We start from the raw sequence: 17,873 nt of genomic DNA, 5'->3' as shown, positions 1-17,873 counted from the left end.
GCTAATTTCTAGTCTCCATAGAACCATCTTAGCCATTGAACGGCTGTGGATGGTTGTCTCTGGAGTCTGTTTTGCACGCAATCCGAGAAATGAGAAACGGTGAAGAATGCAGTGTTATCCGCGTATTGTGCGGCTTCTACGTTCTTCCTCATTGGAATGTCGGCCATGTAGAAGTTAAAAAGAGCAGCGGCAATGGGGGAGACGATTGATTGACAGAGTTGATTGATTTGATTGATGAAAGCAATTTTCCACTCTAACTTGAAAGGATCTTTCCGACAAGAATGACCTCAGTAGAATTACCAGGTCTATGGGTAAATCTGCTTTTAAGGCTTTATAAATTAAATCTTTCTGCCAAACTTTGTCAAATACCTTTGTGATGTCAAGAAAGACTGCACAAAGGGTTTGTTTTTTCCTCAGTGCCTTTTTGATGTGTACGGCCAAACGAATGGTCAGATGAGCGCACGAGTGTTTGGCTTTGAACCCATGTTGAGTGTCTGGAATTACGTGGTTTTGCTCAGTAAACCGGTTAAGGGCGAATAGAATCGCTCTTTCTTCTTTTCTTCGCTTCGTAATCTTGGAGATTCAACTAAGCAGGTTGATTGGAATGTAGTCTGAAAGCGAATTGTTTTCTCCTTTTTTCGGGATGACGTTTATGTGAACGTGCTTCCAGATTTTGGGGAATAACTTTTTGTTTTGAATGCTTATTTAGTTTTTCCAATAATTCTTGGCCACGAAACCGTAAACTTACACGTAAAGTTAACGTAAATCTTTGAATCTTAATTTTGTTTTTCCTTATTTGTTCAATTTTCCAATTTACATCATTTTAACAGCACCACAAAAATATTAATATCATTTTTGATATAAGCTAAATTTGAATATAAGCGAAATGAAAAAAAAATATATTAAAAATAACATTATAACATATTAACTTTCCCGGAATATGTGTTCGACCATAATATCATTGAGCCGTTAAATAAATGCTATCCAAGGAAGCTGATGGTGATACTGTCAATAGACATTTGGCGATAGCAACTGTGGAAACGTAACATATTTGTCTCAAACAATTATCGTTACTTTGGTAACTTTGGTGAATTGGGCTTAAGCAGTCAAGCCAAAAATATCGAATATGTTTGTGTACTCCATCTACTACACAAACGATAAAATGGGGTATTAGTAAATATGTTTTACAGTAATATTCGTATATTATTGAGACAGCCTAGAGTAGCCACAATTAAGAATCAGCATCACAATATTGTATTAGTAATTATCAGAAAATAAAAATATTTCGTCGTATCAAGTCATAGTAAAAACTCAGTTAGTTAGTCACTAAAATAATCAATCAATCACTTTATTTTAAAATATATCATTTAATGAATTCATCAAGTTGCATGGTAAGGGATCACATTTTTAGGATTATCAGAAAGTAAAATCAGAACTTAGAATTAAAAATAACCAAAAATAAATTTCTAAATTCTCAATCTGAATACCTACTAGATAGAGTTAAGTTATAATTTGAATCTTATTTAGTATTTTGTAAGTAAGAACTAACAATTCTGTCCACAAACGCTGATGAAAAGATAATAAATATGTTGTATTAAATTAACGTTATTTCTTATTTCCTTATTAACTTTAATTCTAATTTTACAATTATAATTATATGAACTTCTTTTTCAGAAACTACAGAATATAAGAACAATATAAGTTTCTAATTACTAACATTGCCAGAAAAAAAAGTTATATTATTAAACTTCCATTTGCTTCCTTATTAGATCAATCGATACCACAGTATTGCAGAAAAAACGGCACATTTATGGTATCATATCTCTCAATTACATTACTTCTAATTCCTCGAGAGCTTCATCCCTCTCGACAGACTCGTAAAATATCCTTCTTCGATGGACGTTATACCCCGAGACCTTTTGTTCCATAAGAAATTCATATCGAGAGCCTGTGGGTATACCCAGACGCTCCAACGAATATCAAACACTGGGGCTGAACACGAGATACATTAAAAGGTTTTGTACGTACACATGTCGTTAGAGTAGATCGTAATTTATTTTGTGCTACTTGTAAAACCGTAGGGTTTTATTAACTTTAAATAGAAGCGGACGGGTAGGTCACATCCCGAATTAAACAAAGAATAATATCGTTACTAAATTAATACAAAGTTCGTCCTAAAATATTAATTTTAATTAACATGGTAATAGGGCGGGTGGTCCTATGTTTCTTTACCTTCACACTTTTACACGGGCGTTTTCGTTTTAAATATCATATAATAATATATAAATAATAATAAAATTAATTTTGGCATATACAGTAGCAAGCTTACGAAATTGTCTTCATATTTGAACTCATTTAATATACTTATGATACATGAGCAGCTTCGACAGCACTAGACAGCATTTAAAAATAATGACAACTCTGATATTTTAAGGTCCGATTAAATATTATAAGGTATGCGAATTAGGTAATAAATTTTATTATTATATTAGGTGATGAGCGTTATCCATTGATGAAAATACCAAATATCAAAACAAACATCTGTTAAAAAACTTAATTGTTCATTTTGTTTTTTTTAATATTTATTCAAACAATATAATTGTTTTCAATATTCAGATTTTCAATATATTTTCAATATAGAGATTTGATGTCAAAGACCGAAAAATACAGCTGTTGGTATATTAAATATTTCCAAATGTTTACATGTTCTGGGAAAGATTTAATGAAAGAAGTTGAAGAAAGACAAAAATAAATAGATTATTAACATTATTTGATGCCCCGAACTCAGGTCTTCAATCCGTGTATCAAGATTAGTTCTAGTTTTCGAGTTAGCGCATTGTGGCAGCATTACACTCTTATAACAGCTGTCAGCTGACGACGTTGTATTAAACATCATTTAGAACTTGTTTATATGCTGTGATTGTGCTCCGGCTCCTGTGAAAATGCAGAAACAACGTTGCAAAGTAAATTTGAAGTAGTGTAGTTTATGTTACATTTGTGAATATTATGTACTCGGTAAATGTGGAAAAGTCATAAGAAATATACTCAAAGATGCCTACTTGCAGTATTTATCGAACAAAGCTGTACAAGGGGTCACTTGGTGAAAATGTATACTTTCCTATTTTTGTGCAACATTATGGAGAGAAAAGAAAAACCCTGAAGATTATTGCTACTTTTGCTCAATGAATGTCATCGGTATAATTGTAAAGAAATAACACAGTATAAAAAAATACTAGCATAGATATAGACAGTGATCTATTGCGAATTTGTCCAATTACGAGAGTAAAAAAGCCTTAAGAATTCCAAAAGCAAGAAAGCGATTCCGTTGTGGAAGAATCAAAGAAAAAATATTTATCAGACTTGGTTTTTGAAAACAATTTTGCAAACGCAAAGTTTGCAAAATTATTAACTCCTGATAAATTAGTAGTAACACTTTAAATCGACTGAAAATAAATGAATCGAATAAAAATCTCTAATTACAAAGTGTTGTTCAAAACTTTTAGTGAAACATAATCACCGGATTACAAACACGCAATCGACAATTTGTTTGGCGCTCGAACTTGATTATTTCATTTTTTCCCCATGATTTTTTGCACGGGAGGAGCGCCTACACCAAGATATAAAGAAAATCGAAATGTGATATCAAGGATTTTAGAACGAAGACATGATGAATGATTACTATTTCTCTAATGCGTAAAACAAATGCCAAACAGTATAAAGGGCCCACTAAAACTTTTGTTCATATCTGATTTATACATTTAAAATCAGTAAATAGCTGTAAATGATCAAAGGTAGTAAAATAATAAAAGTAAATCTAAATAATCGGCTGCTGATTTAATATCAACCCCCCTCTTTATCTTATAAACAGCTTTTGATTGCTCAGGTCCAAAACCGTACATACTTGTGTTATTGAATCGCTGTCAACCCAATATCGGTACTTTTAACACACAATTGCCATGTTGCTACAAAAATGGAAAACAGTTGTGAGAATGATGGAAAATTTTGGATAAAATTGTGCTTAATATGCACTTGTACCAATTTTCTTAATTTACACCTTTTTGAAGTGAAAAAATAATAAAATTGCAAGCAACTAAGGGTTAAAATATATGGCCTACTATGATCTGCAAATTAGAATGTAAGGGAAATCGTTGACAAATATTTTTACTCATATATTTGGGAGCATTTAAATTTCATATGCGGAAAATCTAATGAAGTTCAGTCAAATTATATACCGTATCTGGTAAACAAAAGGCGCAATGTTTGGTTTTAACCACAAAAGGCGGACTATTCCATATAATACCACAGAGATATTTGAAAATAATATAAATTTAAAGATAACTATGATTTAATTACTTAACCTTTTAAAATATTTTATTGAATTAAGAAAAGTTGGTTGGTAAAACTATATTTGACTGTACTAAATTTAATATCTAGTTTAAGATAAAATCATGTTAAATAAATGTCTAATATAAAAACTTTAAACTAATTTTAAGCGGTCATCAAGTAAGTTCATGCGGATTTTTACAGATTTGACAATATATAATTGATATTGTTAATAAATAATTATGTCACAGTTCTGATTTTACAGCCGCCGTTTTTTTTCTTCTGGCCTAAAGTAAGGACCAAAGAAACGCCTTGAAATTTCGATTCTTCATCTTTGAACATTTTCCGGTTAACCAAGGGCGTTTTTGTTAACTGTATCGAATCAGTAAATTTTCAACAGTTCCCGATTATATTATTTTACTGTACTTTCTTTAAACTCAAATAAAAATATAATATTATCTTTAAAGCTTATTTAAATCTTATCTATCTATAAATGTTTTACATATTTTAAAAAAATACAAGATAACTACGAATATTTTTAAGAAATCAATATTGTTATATGTCACTTTTCAATAACTTTTAAGTCACTTCGTTTTATGTGATCAATATACAGATTTATATTTCTCCGGAATCTTTATTGGAAATCTTCTGAAATAAGACACCATCACATTACCACCGTTTCCTATTGATGTCTTGTTATTGACACGCATTTTTCTCATTACAGAGATTGGCTAGAGATTTGGAAAGGCTTCGGAATTAGGCCAAAGAATGGATTACGTCAGATACGTGGGACAGATAAGCCTATATGTCGGTTAAAAATCGTGATTTGGAAGGATGAATCTATGGTTTAGCTGGACATTTATATTCGCACAATGCAATTTTTTTTCTACTCAAGTGGAATACAATTATGTTTTAAGAAATTATAGTTTATTTGTCAAACAAATCTGTGAAAACGATATTTTTATTAGTTACGGTAATCATATAAATCATAGAAATGTTCAATTTATGATACTGTTGTAGATGAAAAATAAACCAAAGATAAAAGATGGTAATTGTAGTAATAGTTATAATCTGCACGAGAAGATAATTATAGTAATACCTTATAGTAAGGAATAATTATTTGTTCAGGCAACAATTTCAGCTTTGGCCTAAGAGAAAATTCACTTACTGTATGAATTTGAAGGAAATCCATAATTCAGAGCGTCAATTTTGGCTTTCGCTTTAGTAACAATGGTTTCTCAAACTGTTGAGAAATGTAAATATTCCATAGCCTATAACTCGGAGACTATAATATATAGTTCAATTACAAATCTTCGTCATCTTCATTTCATTCCTTCAAATTCCTCATTCATAACAATTTCAGTTTTGGCCGAAATAAGAAAGTCGCAAACGACGATTGAAAAATGTAAATATTTAATGGTCCACAACTCAGAAACTATAAGAGGTAATTCAACTTCGCGTACGCTTTCATAATCAGCTTGCCAAAGAGTTATTAGTGTGAATTTAAACGAAATCCCTAGTTCATAACAACAATTTCAGTTTTGGCCGGGATAAGACAGTCCCAACCGACGATTGAGATAATTCAATTAATTCAGATTTGGCCGGAACATGGCAGTCAACGATTGAAAAATATAAATATTTAATAACCTATAACTCACAAATTATAAAAGATAATTCAGTTTCGCAAAACTTTTCTTTAGCAACATGGCCAAGAAAACTTATGTGAGTTTGAACGAAATTCTTATATTAAATAATACACATTTACATACATTAATCAATTTCGGTTTTGGACGGAATAAGAATATTGTAAACGACGATTGAGAAATGTAAATATTCGATGGCCTATAATTCAGAAACTATAGGAGATAATTCATTACGGGAATATTTTCATAACCAGCATTCCAAAAATACCCAGTATGTGAATTTTAACGAAATCCTCAGTTCACAACAACTTCAGATTTGGCCAGAATATGAGAATCGCAACATACGATTGAAAAGGGTAAATATTTTATGGCCTATAACTCAGAAACTATAAAAGATAATTCGGTTTCGCAAACTTTTTCTTAATCAGCTTGGCCAAGAAAACTTAGTGTGTGAATTTGAACGAAATCGTTATTTAATACTCATTTACATAATATCAATTTCTGTATTAGCTGTATGTAATATATGTAATAAGAAAGTAAGGCCGAAATATACTTTATGTGTGATTTTAAATGAAATCTGTAGTTTATAACAACAACTTCGAACGTCGATTGAAAAATTGAAAAATATAATTATAGCCAAGTATTATACTAATAACTGTACTAGCTTTCTAAAGATGACTCTAGGGGTTATAAAGTTGTCGAACTATACCTGATTTTAAATTAAACATTAGTCGATTTGTTTTAGCTACTATATTATATTTGAGAACTAAGCTACTTTTTAAGATATTTCTGCTCCGAGAATAATTTTGATGCTGAAGTTCATGGAATGTTGATCCAAAAACGTTATAGGGCTGACCAAACTATGTAAAAATACTTGTCGTAAGTGGTTTCAAGACTTACGAACTTGAGTGAACATTGAAATAAAAATATTATTTTGTAATATAACAACGTGTGGCCACACATTTGTTATGTTAAAAAAATATGGCATACTTAAAGCTACAGACCTTTTAGGTTTATAATAATTATTTATAAAATTGTTTTAGAAAAAAATTCAGATATAGACAAAATTGAAGATATAGTGCACGGAAAGTAGCCCATAACAATAAAATTTAAAGAGAAACTGTTCTAAAATAATTAACATCGTTGCTTTACAACAGAGTCAACTAAAGCTTCACAAAACATTAGTAGCTATGTTGGTAAAAGTTCAAAGCTGTCAAATTCTGTTTAATAATGAATATGACAATATTGAACACCACTAGTTTTCCAATGAAGCAACTTTTCGTAAATATTGTTACAAGTTTTCGAATTTTTTATCAAAATTCAATTTCCATAATTTTGTTTTATTCAATCCAATTCTAGTTCGACATAAGAATAATTAAATAATACTAAAGTTTGACTTTTATAAGCAAGTTGCAGAAATCGGCAATGTTGATGATGATACTGATCTCGAAATGACAAAAAAGGGGGAAAAGCGTAATGTATTGGAATAAGTAATTTAACCTGTAAATAAGTAAAATGTAAATATGATTAATGAATTATAAAGTAATTTGAGAGATTTATATTATCATATAAAGGTAAAATCCTACTCAACACACCATAATCACCTATTCCATTTTATACCCATATTCCCATTTCTATATTTCTATATATATATATATATATATATATATATATATATATATATATATATATATATATATATATATATATATATATATATATACACATATATATATATATATGTATATGTATATATATATATATATATATATATACATATATAATATATATATATATATATATATATATATATATATATATATATATACACATATATATATATATATATAAGCAAAGCGCCAAGGCAACGTTATGTATATATATATATATATATATATATATATATATATATATATACATATATAATATATATATATATATATATATATATATACATAATTAAAATTGAAAATTATTAAAAATATTTCCCTCTAAATACGACAATAACGACTTGTTATTGTGAAAGTGATAATAAAATCTCGGTTTCTTACACGTTGAGGAAAAAAGAAATTAATTACAATTTGCGTCTGTTCGTGGAACCGCAATGGTAGACAAAGAAGCCCTAATTCCTAATCCCTTTAATCGTATTGATTAAAATGCTTCATTACGGACCATTGTTTGGCACTTTTTTTGTCACATTTTTCCCGTTAGGGGCGAAAAAAGCCGTAACAATGAAACCCGAAGAGCGTTTTGTCGCGGCCGCGAGTCTGCCCATCATTAAAAGCGGTTCGATGTTTAATTCCAATCATTGGAGTCCGTATGACGTTGCCGATGCGGCGATCCTGCGAGCGTTCCATAAATCATCCCGTCCGGTTTGAAAATCGTCCTGCCGACTCGTTATCTCTCGAATTAAAATAGGAGATGCGTCTTTAGCGCCTCATCCGCCCCGGATCTCTGTCAGCATCCCCGACAATTTACGGGTAATTTATTGTCTACGTTGACGACTTACCTTTTTCTGTACACCTGGGTACGCAGTCTCTTACTATTGTGCCTTCGCTGATATATTTCTGGAATAAACAAAAACAGACATTTTAATCAACTTCATATATCTAAAATATTCATTATTCTAGCTCACGATTTAACATAACATATAAGCTGAAAATCCCGGGCCTAACACATAAATCATAGATTTTCAGTTTTTACTATCCGTTAAAAGAATGCTGCTAATTGGAAGAGTGACATTACTTTTGTTATTTTCAGAACAATTGATCAAAAACAATTTTGTGTTTTAATGTTACACTTCTTCTTGATAATACCGTCGAAAAATAGTTAAGTTAATAAAGTTAGCTAACATCGTAGAGATATCATAACATAAAGAAAAATTAACATAAAGTAAAGAACATGTTAGTTTTATATTGCATGAGCATTTATGAGCATTTTTCAGCTCACTATTGACCAAAAACAAAAACGTTTTGATGATTCTCAGTTACTGCCATCATTTCCCTTGTCGGATTTTGCACTGTTGCATAAGAACAATCACAAATGTTAAACAACCACAAACATAAACTTACGAACCCAGCAGTACTCGAACCCGCGACTAGCAACTAACAGCAGTAGGACTATTATTTCGCCTTTACCACTGCACTGACCAAGCCGGCCTTAGGACATGTTATTAGAGGGTTAAGCCTTGAAATTGTAACAAAAATTATTTTTTCAAATTTCTAGACTAGAATACCCCCTTAATCGTCTGATCCAACATGCAGAAATTCGCATCTTGGGCTGATAGAATATCATCCAATATATATAATAATGCCGATCGAGCTAAAAACCATGTCTAAAAGTCTTGTCAAATAGTTTTAATGCTTTAAGAACGGTGATATTTGAGAAGGAAACAATGGTTAACAAAAATATATAAAACCGCGAAATTGGACATCTACTTTAAACAAAAGTATCATGAGAAAGAAAAATTAAACGGCTAGTTTAAAAGCAGATATGTACCGCAACATGCCGGCAAAGCAATTTTAAATCATAATACAGTTCTTATGATTTGCATATGAAACGATAGTAACACGAAAAGTGAGTGAGTTAAGATATTTTTAAATGATTTTATCAAATTTTAAACAGTGTTATTTACGATTTTGTATTATTTGTGGTAATTTCCAGTAATGTTTTAACTGTTAAAGAGAACTCAAATATATTTCTAATTATCTTATATTGAATTGCTAAAACATGTTTTAGTAATATTAACATATTATTTTATTAAGTTATTCCCTAGTATAAGAAATTAAGTACTTTAGGATGTTTTCATTAACGAAAATTTCTTGAAATAATGCACCTTTTGAGATCTATAGAAAAGATTATGACTGTATAGAAGAAAATCAAATCAAATAATCACTCCGAAGATTGGAAAACCCATTAATAAAAATGCAGTAAATGCTTAAAAAATGCTTTAAGGGTGACGAATTAAATTTGGAAATATAAATAACTCCTTTACGTCTTATAATTTATTTATTATAAAAAGTGCCATTATAGAAAATGGCACTTTTTCATAAGAAATCATTCTAATAAATAAAATTCAATATTTTGTTTTCTTTTTAATTTTGTATATAAAACATACATAAACACAACATTTTAACATATCGATTTATCTCGTAATGCTTCTAATAATTGATATCGAAAAAAAATTGTCGACCATTTGAACCGAATGAATAAATAGAATTTGAAAACTACGTATTTATTAATACGCAGCTTCAAATATATCGCTTTTCTTAAATTTCCATCCAAAAGGCGAATTAGTTGAATGATGACAGACGTAGAGCCCACGACGGAAAATGTTAAATTGCACGGGCGCGTTCGAATCCGCGACCGAGAGCGCGGGCCAGATCAAAACGGCATTTCTCTTAATTGAGACAGTCCGTCTGTAAGCCGGGCCCATTCGCCTCTTCCTGGATGCTTCCCACGTTCCCGCAAGGATAACGACCGTCTTTAAATATCGCCGAGTTGATTGAGGAGGACTGACGCTCGCTTGTTTAGAGTTAGTCCGGTAGAATTGAATTTCGTTTGGTTCTTAAATACGGTTTTTAAAAAGAAATAAAAAAAGTAAATATTAATAAAGAATTTTGGATACTATGAAAATTACTGTACTGTACAGCTTCTCAATTTTTCCTCCTCTATTTTTGTTTTTTCTTATATTTTCTTATAATTTATTTATTTTATCCCCGCCCGCTTTTTTCTTCTCTTTTCGTTTTCCTTTTTCTGTTTCTCTTCTTCTACATGACAATACAAATATTATGAAACACACTACTATTTTAATAAAGAAATTTAATAAAATAAGTCATATGGTAGATTATATGAAACGTGGTACACAGTGGTCTATCCCTGAACAGGGTTCAATATTGACCGCTCAACTCTTTTCGATACTCGAAGCCTTATCCTACATTGCAACAGAATATTTCAAAGAATAGCTTTTCCTTAATGATTCCTGAAATTATCTCGAAGTTTCCTGGAATAGAAATCCGAACCCTCTATTTGAACGGCTACAAGGTAACTTTGGTGTCGATCCCTTCTTACTTTGGTATACCGGGAAATAAGCGCTCAGATAGTACAGCTAAATCGGCAGCTTCCTCCCCCCACCCCATCACAAATGGTTGTATCCACATTAACCTTATTGCAGTCATTTCATATTCATGCAGGCCAACCATAACAAGCTCTTTGAAATTAAAACTAAATTTTTCTCCTCTCTTCACGTTCCTTCCCTTCATCACCATGCCTTAGCTCTGAATCGACTGAAATTGGGTCACTGTCATTTCTCGCACGATCACTTAATGACTTCGAGCCCGCCTGCTCATTGTGAGTTTTGTCACATTGTCCTTTAGTCAACCACATACGGAATGCCTGTCCACGACTCACCCAGATTGGAGCCATGTGTGGGCCGCAAAACTCTAGGAATTCCATAAGAGAAGAAAATACAGACAGACAACTTAGATTTCTATGAGAAATCGATTATGTTCATAGAGCCTAGCCTATGCTGAGATAAGTGATCAAATAACTATTACCTCTTCGGTAGGAGTGGTAGTGTATGCTGTATGGACGGATTATCTACTTGGTCATGGTTGTATTTAGTGACTTGTATGTGTGTCCATTTTTAAAATGTATTTACTTCATTTATCTTTTAATCCTCCCTATTTGTGTTATTTATTTTAATTTATTATTTTATATATACACATTTTGTCTGTCCCCGTTTCTATTATATCGACATCGTACTGTTTTATATTCGCAAAATGACGAAATCACTCAAAACCACAAAAATAGTCACAATTTCAAATTATAACCAGTTTTCGCAGGTGCCCAACTAACTTCGCAACTATTTGTCTTCATTTTGCCTTAAAATTTTATACTTTTCCAATGTATCTAAACATATCCGGAATGGAGTTCATATAACCGTATAAATATTTCAGGAATTAATATTTATATTTGTTAATATATTAACAGTACATGATAATCACTAATAACAATTACCAATATAGACTTAACTATATATATAATTTTATTTCTAGTGTACTGATATTTACTTTTATATTTAAAAATAGATCCGTATTTGCTGGTGACAAACAAACAATTATGATTATAAATTATCATAAATACATATATTGTCTTTTGTTGGTTATTATAACTTAAACTAATAAGGAATAGAGCAAATACTTAATGGCTTTATTCCAGATCAGAGTTCTTATTCCATTTTCCTGATTTAACCACTAAGATTTCTGCACTACAAGTTCGTAAAATTTATTAATCACAACTTATCAAGTTAGGGGATAAGGATATTGGCTAAATTGATGACTTTGAAATTTTTCTACATAAAATAAGTTTTCCATTTAGTATTATTGTAGTCCTAGTTGCATTTTTGACATTCATTAATTTTGTAACAGAAGTTTATAAAACACAATAAGAAACTTATGGTATTGCTACTCATTCATATCCCAATTGTAGGTTTTGATTTCAGCGATTTAAAGGAAGTAATTTTGATGTCAATGATAATGGCCTTAAGGACCAAAAGAATACAGGGACAATGATTGGCAAGATTTATTGTGCGAAAATCCAGCTCAAACTCTCAAAAAACTTTTAAACAGCTTAACAGTTGGCTAATCAACCGTTTTTAGTTGGGAAATATCCAAAATATGGCGAAAAAGAATATCTGTGGTGTATTATAACTGAAGATGAAAAGTGGATTAAAAAAGATAAAAAATCATGGTGTAGTCTAGGAGAATAATTCACAACTTACTAAAGCGAAATATTCATTCTCATAAAGCTTATATGTATTGATGGGATGAACAAGTTGTAATGTATTGCAAGCTGCTAAAGTCCAATGAAGAAGCTGTCATTATAGATGCGGATGACAACTAAAGAAATTTAATGACGTATTGGTGCAAAAAGGACTAATAAAAACGAAAAGTCATTCTCGTGACAAAGCTCATCCACACGTTGCAAGAGTTATGAAGAATACACTGTTGTAGCTTAAATGGGAAGTCCTAACCCACCCACAGTATTCACCAGATATAGTTCCTCCACATATTCAGATCGATGCAGCATAGCTTGGCTATCATATTGTTGAGAAATGAACAAGAATCGTGTAAATCGATCCATGGCTGGATCCATAACTTTAATATTATTTAATCAAATAATTGACATTAACTTAGCTGGTTTGCTTCATGCCATATAAATTGATATAAACTTCAATCAAGGTTAAAATTCATAAAGAAAGCCTAACCCTTATCAATATTTTACATAATATTATCGAACGACAACATAAAAAAATTCTTTTTGGGATCGCCTCCTCGGGGAAACTCAATTATCACGACGCTTACCATTCACCCTAGCACCTCGAAAAAATTGCTGTGTTGTCGAAATACGCGACCGGTATTTTTTAAACATTTTGACCGGTCTATTTCTTTCCGTCCAAGTACCATTCTTGCTCAACTAACAGTGTCATTTAGTAGCATACAGCTCCGCATACTAATATTTCATCGAGCAGATTTTGCTTCACACTTTGTTCCCCTTTTTTTGAAACAGCAGATAATTTGGTACAATCATTCAATATATAAAGTAAATTGGATGTATCTTTGTTGTTATAACAAAATTAATAAAGTAATATCAATGTTAATTTCACTAAACATATAATAGTTAATATTAATATGATTTGTTATATTACAAAATTTGTTTATATCATTACTGTTTTATTTAATACCTTTGTTATATGTGAAAAATCATAATTTCAGTTAATTCATCCATGCCTATTATCTTTATAAATATATCTTACAGAATATTGTCAACTGCTTGTAGCTCTAATTCACGGCTAATTTTTTGGAAATTTTTCTTATAAGCATAAATTGTTTATGGTTCGTTTGAAAAAGCTTAACATATCACCATAAAAATAATTAAATAGCATGAAGTCGTAGCTTCTGGCCAGTCAATATTCAAAAGGAACCTGTGCAAATAATTATTGTTGAAAGGTATAACAGCAAGGCATCTATATACTAAACGGCTTAGCAACAAATTTGCCTCTTTTTTGAAGAAACCATCGGAACTTGGAGCATTCAAAATTTGACAAGGTTAAAGCTTATATGGAGGAAGAATTTTTAGGCGTAAATTTTGTTGCAATATGCGCTACAAATAAATAAGTTGCAATAAAGCAAAATACACCTAAATCAAGCAACCGGTTTTATATATATATATATATATATATATATATATATATATTAGTTATTTTTTTTAAGTCTCATTTTACCAAATATGGGTTTATCTAGACTGGGCCTAAAGTTTAACGTGGGCTCCGGACCACGGTCCTCGGCATTAAGCCTACCGACTGGCGATCTGAGATCATTTTCCTTGTCGGATTTTACACTCTTGCCTAGAACAATCACAAATATTAAACAATTACAAACATAAATTTACGACCATGCCTCAGCAAAATTCGAACCCGCAGCTATCGCAACAGAAGGAGGACCGTCCCATCGCCTTTACCACTGCACCACCAAGCCGGCTCAAGCAACCGGTTTATCAGGTAGCCGCCATATCGGTGACTCAAAACTATATAAACAAATATTGTTATACGGTAGATTATTCATCGTTTCTGGTGTACGTCCGTCCGCACGTAAATCAACTATGAACACCTAATTTTTAAAATCAGAATATGGAAACGTTGTGCCACAAGACAACATTTGAAAGACGAATACATAAATTTTACATTTGAACCGATAAAAAATCGGATAGTAATTACGATCGAAGATGGAACTATAAAAGAGTTATGGCAAGTTTGGATAAAAACTACAAAGAACAGGTAATCACGTAAAATTATATTTTACATTTTTTGTAGAGAGAACAATTTATGTGTCCGCTTTTTCAGAAAGTGTATATAACAATTGTATCATCTTAACATAGATAAAAAAAATTCGAGTATAACAAGAATCTTCAATCCCCTTTTTTACAAGATATTTAGAAATTTGTTTGAAAAAATGTTTAGCTGTAAAGATATGTGTAATAAAGATATCATTTGTTACCAAGGATATATATCTGATCAATAAATTTATCTACATTACCAATTCAATAAAAATGTATTAGAAGTTATAATAACTTCACAAATTAAAAATTTCAGGAGAATCCCTAGAGTTCTGTAATCCTTATTAGATCTTCTGATATTTATCCGTGAATTTGATATTGCAGAGGATAACCAATTCAATTACCAGAAATTATTTACTATTTTCATATCTAAAATATATAAAAAATAAATCCAACTACTAACAGGAAGACAGGTGATAATAGCATAATGCTATATGCTAATATAATATAAAATATAAATTATAGAAAAGTTTTATAAAAATCTCATACTGGCATAAACAATTAAAATAAATATTCTCAACGGAAATTTGGTTGTTTGCATTATAACATATTTCTACTTCATTTATATAAACATAGGCAAACTAATTGTTTCGAAATAAAAAATGATGATATGTATTAAAAATTAGATTTTGTAGATTTTGGAAATTATTACATACCCTCGATTACTTTACACGTAACTGAATACAGCAAGTTAATCTTATTAATATTAAAAATGATCAGAGTATATTTGAAAGCCTTTTTAAAGTAACTTATTTTTTTAAACGATAAGATTTTCAAGATGTTTTAAAAATGTTATTAGTTTCAAAACTAAAGCTAATATGGAACTTTAAATAAGATAAAAACTTTCTAATCTATTACTGAAATTTAATATTCCCCATTTTATATTTCACTTATAACAAAAATACACATAAAAACTAATTTTAAATTATAATATAATTGAAAATAATTTTACGCCGAATCTAAAATACTTTATAAAAAATATTATAAAATTCATGTTTATATTTTCCAGCTGACATCTAAATGTTATTAAACCAAGAAAAATAAAACGCATTATATTTTGCCATATAAAAAATATTTAGCTATAAAATATAAATCATGGCCTAAATCATTTTAGAGCTATTTTTATATAACAGAAAAAATTGAAATAAACAGCAGCACAAAATGTATTAAAATCCTCTGAGTATTTTGGTTGCTTAAAATTGTTTTTATAAAAACTTTTTTAAGGTTTATAAAAATATTTTTTATCATAATGAGATATTTTAAAGTCGTTATTATTATGTTGTTATTACTCGAAATTGTTTATTCGCATATCTGCATGATCAGTTTGCTTTATAAAATCCAATTTAAAAAAGTACTTTAATAAACTCAGATTATAGTAATATATATATATATATATATATATATATATATATATATATATATATATATATATATATACATATATATGTATATCTACATATATTTATATATATATATATATATATATATATATATATATATATATATATATATAAATATATGTAGATATACATACATATATATATATATATATATATATATATATATATATATATATTTGCCATAGATAAAATGATCTTCCACCAAAACAATGCATACATACATATCTATGCCATTTCCATGGGCAAAGATTTATCATCAGCTTAATCATATTTGCAATATTTAATACCTAGAAATAGTTTCCTATTTCTATTACCATCAAGACATCATTGGAGTACCAAACACCTCATTTGGAGTACTCCCAATTTTAAAATAGAATACAAATGAACCAAACCAAACCTCAAGTTAAATCTAGCAAAATAAAAAAAATATTATATTAAGAAATAAAATGTATTTCGCTTCTTTTACAACTTTTGTTACACTTTAATTTACTTTACACATATTTTACTACAGGAAACTTAAGTTTATTGTAATAAAAAAACTTATTAAACAATATTTAAAAGTTTTTTTTATTTAACTTTTATTTTCAGAACTTTTATTAGTTCTAGGAAAAAAAATCTATTATAGTATTAAGAAAGGTTAAAATCTTTTCGGCCACAAACAAGCTGATACTAAAATTTAAAAAGTTTTTCTATTATTTTATTTCACACGAAAAAGTATACAAATAAAATTTTATTTCGAAATGTTTTAATGAAAAGGCTGTATCTAAAAAAAATTTAAAATTTTAAATTAGCAAAAATTCATTCGTATTTTTCTATACAAATATTATTAAAATAAATGTAATATTAATAACTTTACGAATGTTTTAATGTAATGGGAAAACTCCAATAAACTTTTAAATACCTTCTATTAGCATAATTAGTATTATTAAAACACATATAATATATAATGAAAGAGAATATTTTTGTTTAGATTGTAACATATTCCTACTTCATTTAAATAAATATAGGCGGTGGTTAATTTTAATACAAAATAAAAAATAATAATAAATAAAAATAAATAAATTTTTCAGAAAAAAAATTATTGTACGTATATGTTTAAATAAAATGTCTTTGTCATGAGCTACCGATACTTACGATACAATAATTGATTTCTCGAGGAGGACAATCTTTAAGCTTCATGTAAGTGTCATTTATACAGGGCGTGATGGACCCCACCCCCTCGTTGTACTGCCCACAGTGGAAGCACTGCAGGGCCATAGCGGTGGTACCGACCAAAGCCGCAAGGGTCACGCACCAAATCCAGCCCGGTTGGTGCATCTTCGTTGTTTCGTCGACGAAGTTATCGCAGTTTCGCGCACTAGTCGCGGCCGCAGCTGCTTCAGTCCGTACGATGCGCCACTCGAAGAGCGACTGCACGAAAACTTCGCAAATTTTCGAAAGCGGCTTTAGGACCGCCTGATTGGGCGAAGTTGGCGCTGGCGACGCGACCCCAATCGAGAGGGCGGCGAAGGGGAGAGAGTTTTTTTTTGCAAAAACGCGATCTTTTGGGGTTTTTATCGCTCTAGCGGACTGGTAACTGTATTCGAAAGGGGAGGTCTTATCTTGAACAAAA

The 17,873-nt window shown here is 30.1% G+C and overlaps 1 protein-coding gene across 1 annotated transcript in view; it reads right to left on the bottom strand.

Annotated features, from left to right (window-relative positions):
* LOC143190767 (U-scoloptoxin(05)-Sm1a) overlaps window positions 1–17,670 on the bottom strand; it is a 194,524-nt gene extending 176,854 nt beyond the window's left edge. Inside the window, exons 1-2 of the mRNA XM_076395325.1 lie at window positions 17,396–17,670; window positions 8,476–8,533 (exon numbers count right to left, since the gene is read on the bottom strand). Coding sequence (XP_076251440.1) covers window positions 8,476–8,533; window positions 17,396–17,578 — 241 coding nt within the window. The 5' untranslated portion in view covers window positions 17,579–17,670. The remainder of the gene's footprint in view (window positions 1–8,475; window positions 8,534–17,395) is intronic.
* Window positions 17,671–17,873: the final 203 nt, after the last annotated feature.

This window comes from Rhynchophorus ferrugineus, unplaced genomic scaffold, assembly GCF_030347505.1.
Source record: "Rhynchophorus ferrugineus isolate W39M unplaced genomic scaffold, kcgeb_rfMv2 rfM2, whole genome shotgun sequence".
NCBI classification, from domain to species: domain Eukaryota; kingdom Metazoa; phylum Arthropoda; class Insecta; order Coleoptera; family Curculionidae; genus Rhynchophorus; species Rhynchophorus ferrugineus.
Note: the sequence above shows the minus strand (reverse complement) of the source record. Positions and strands in the feature narration are given on the sequence as shown.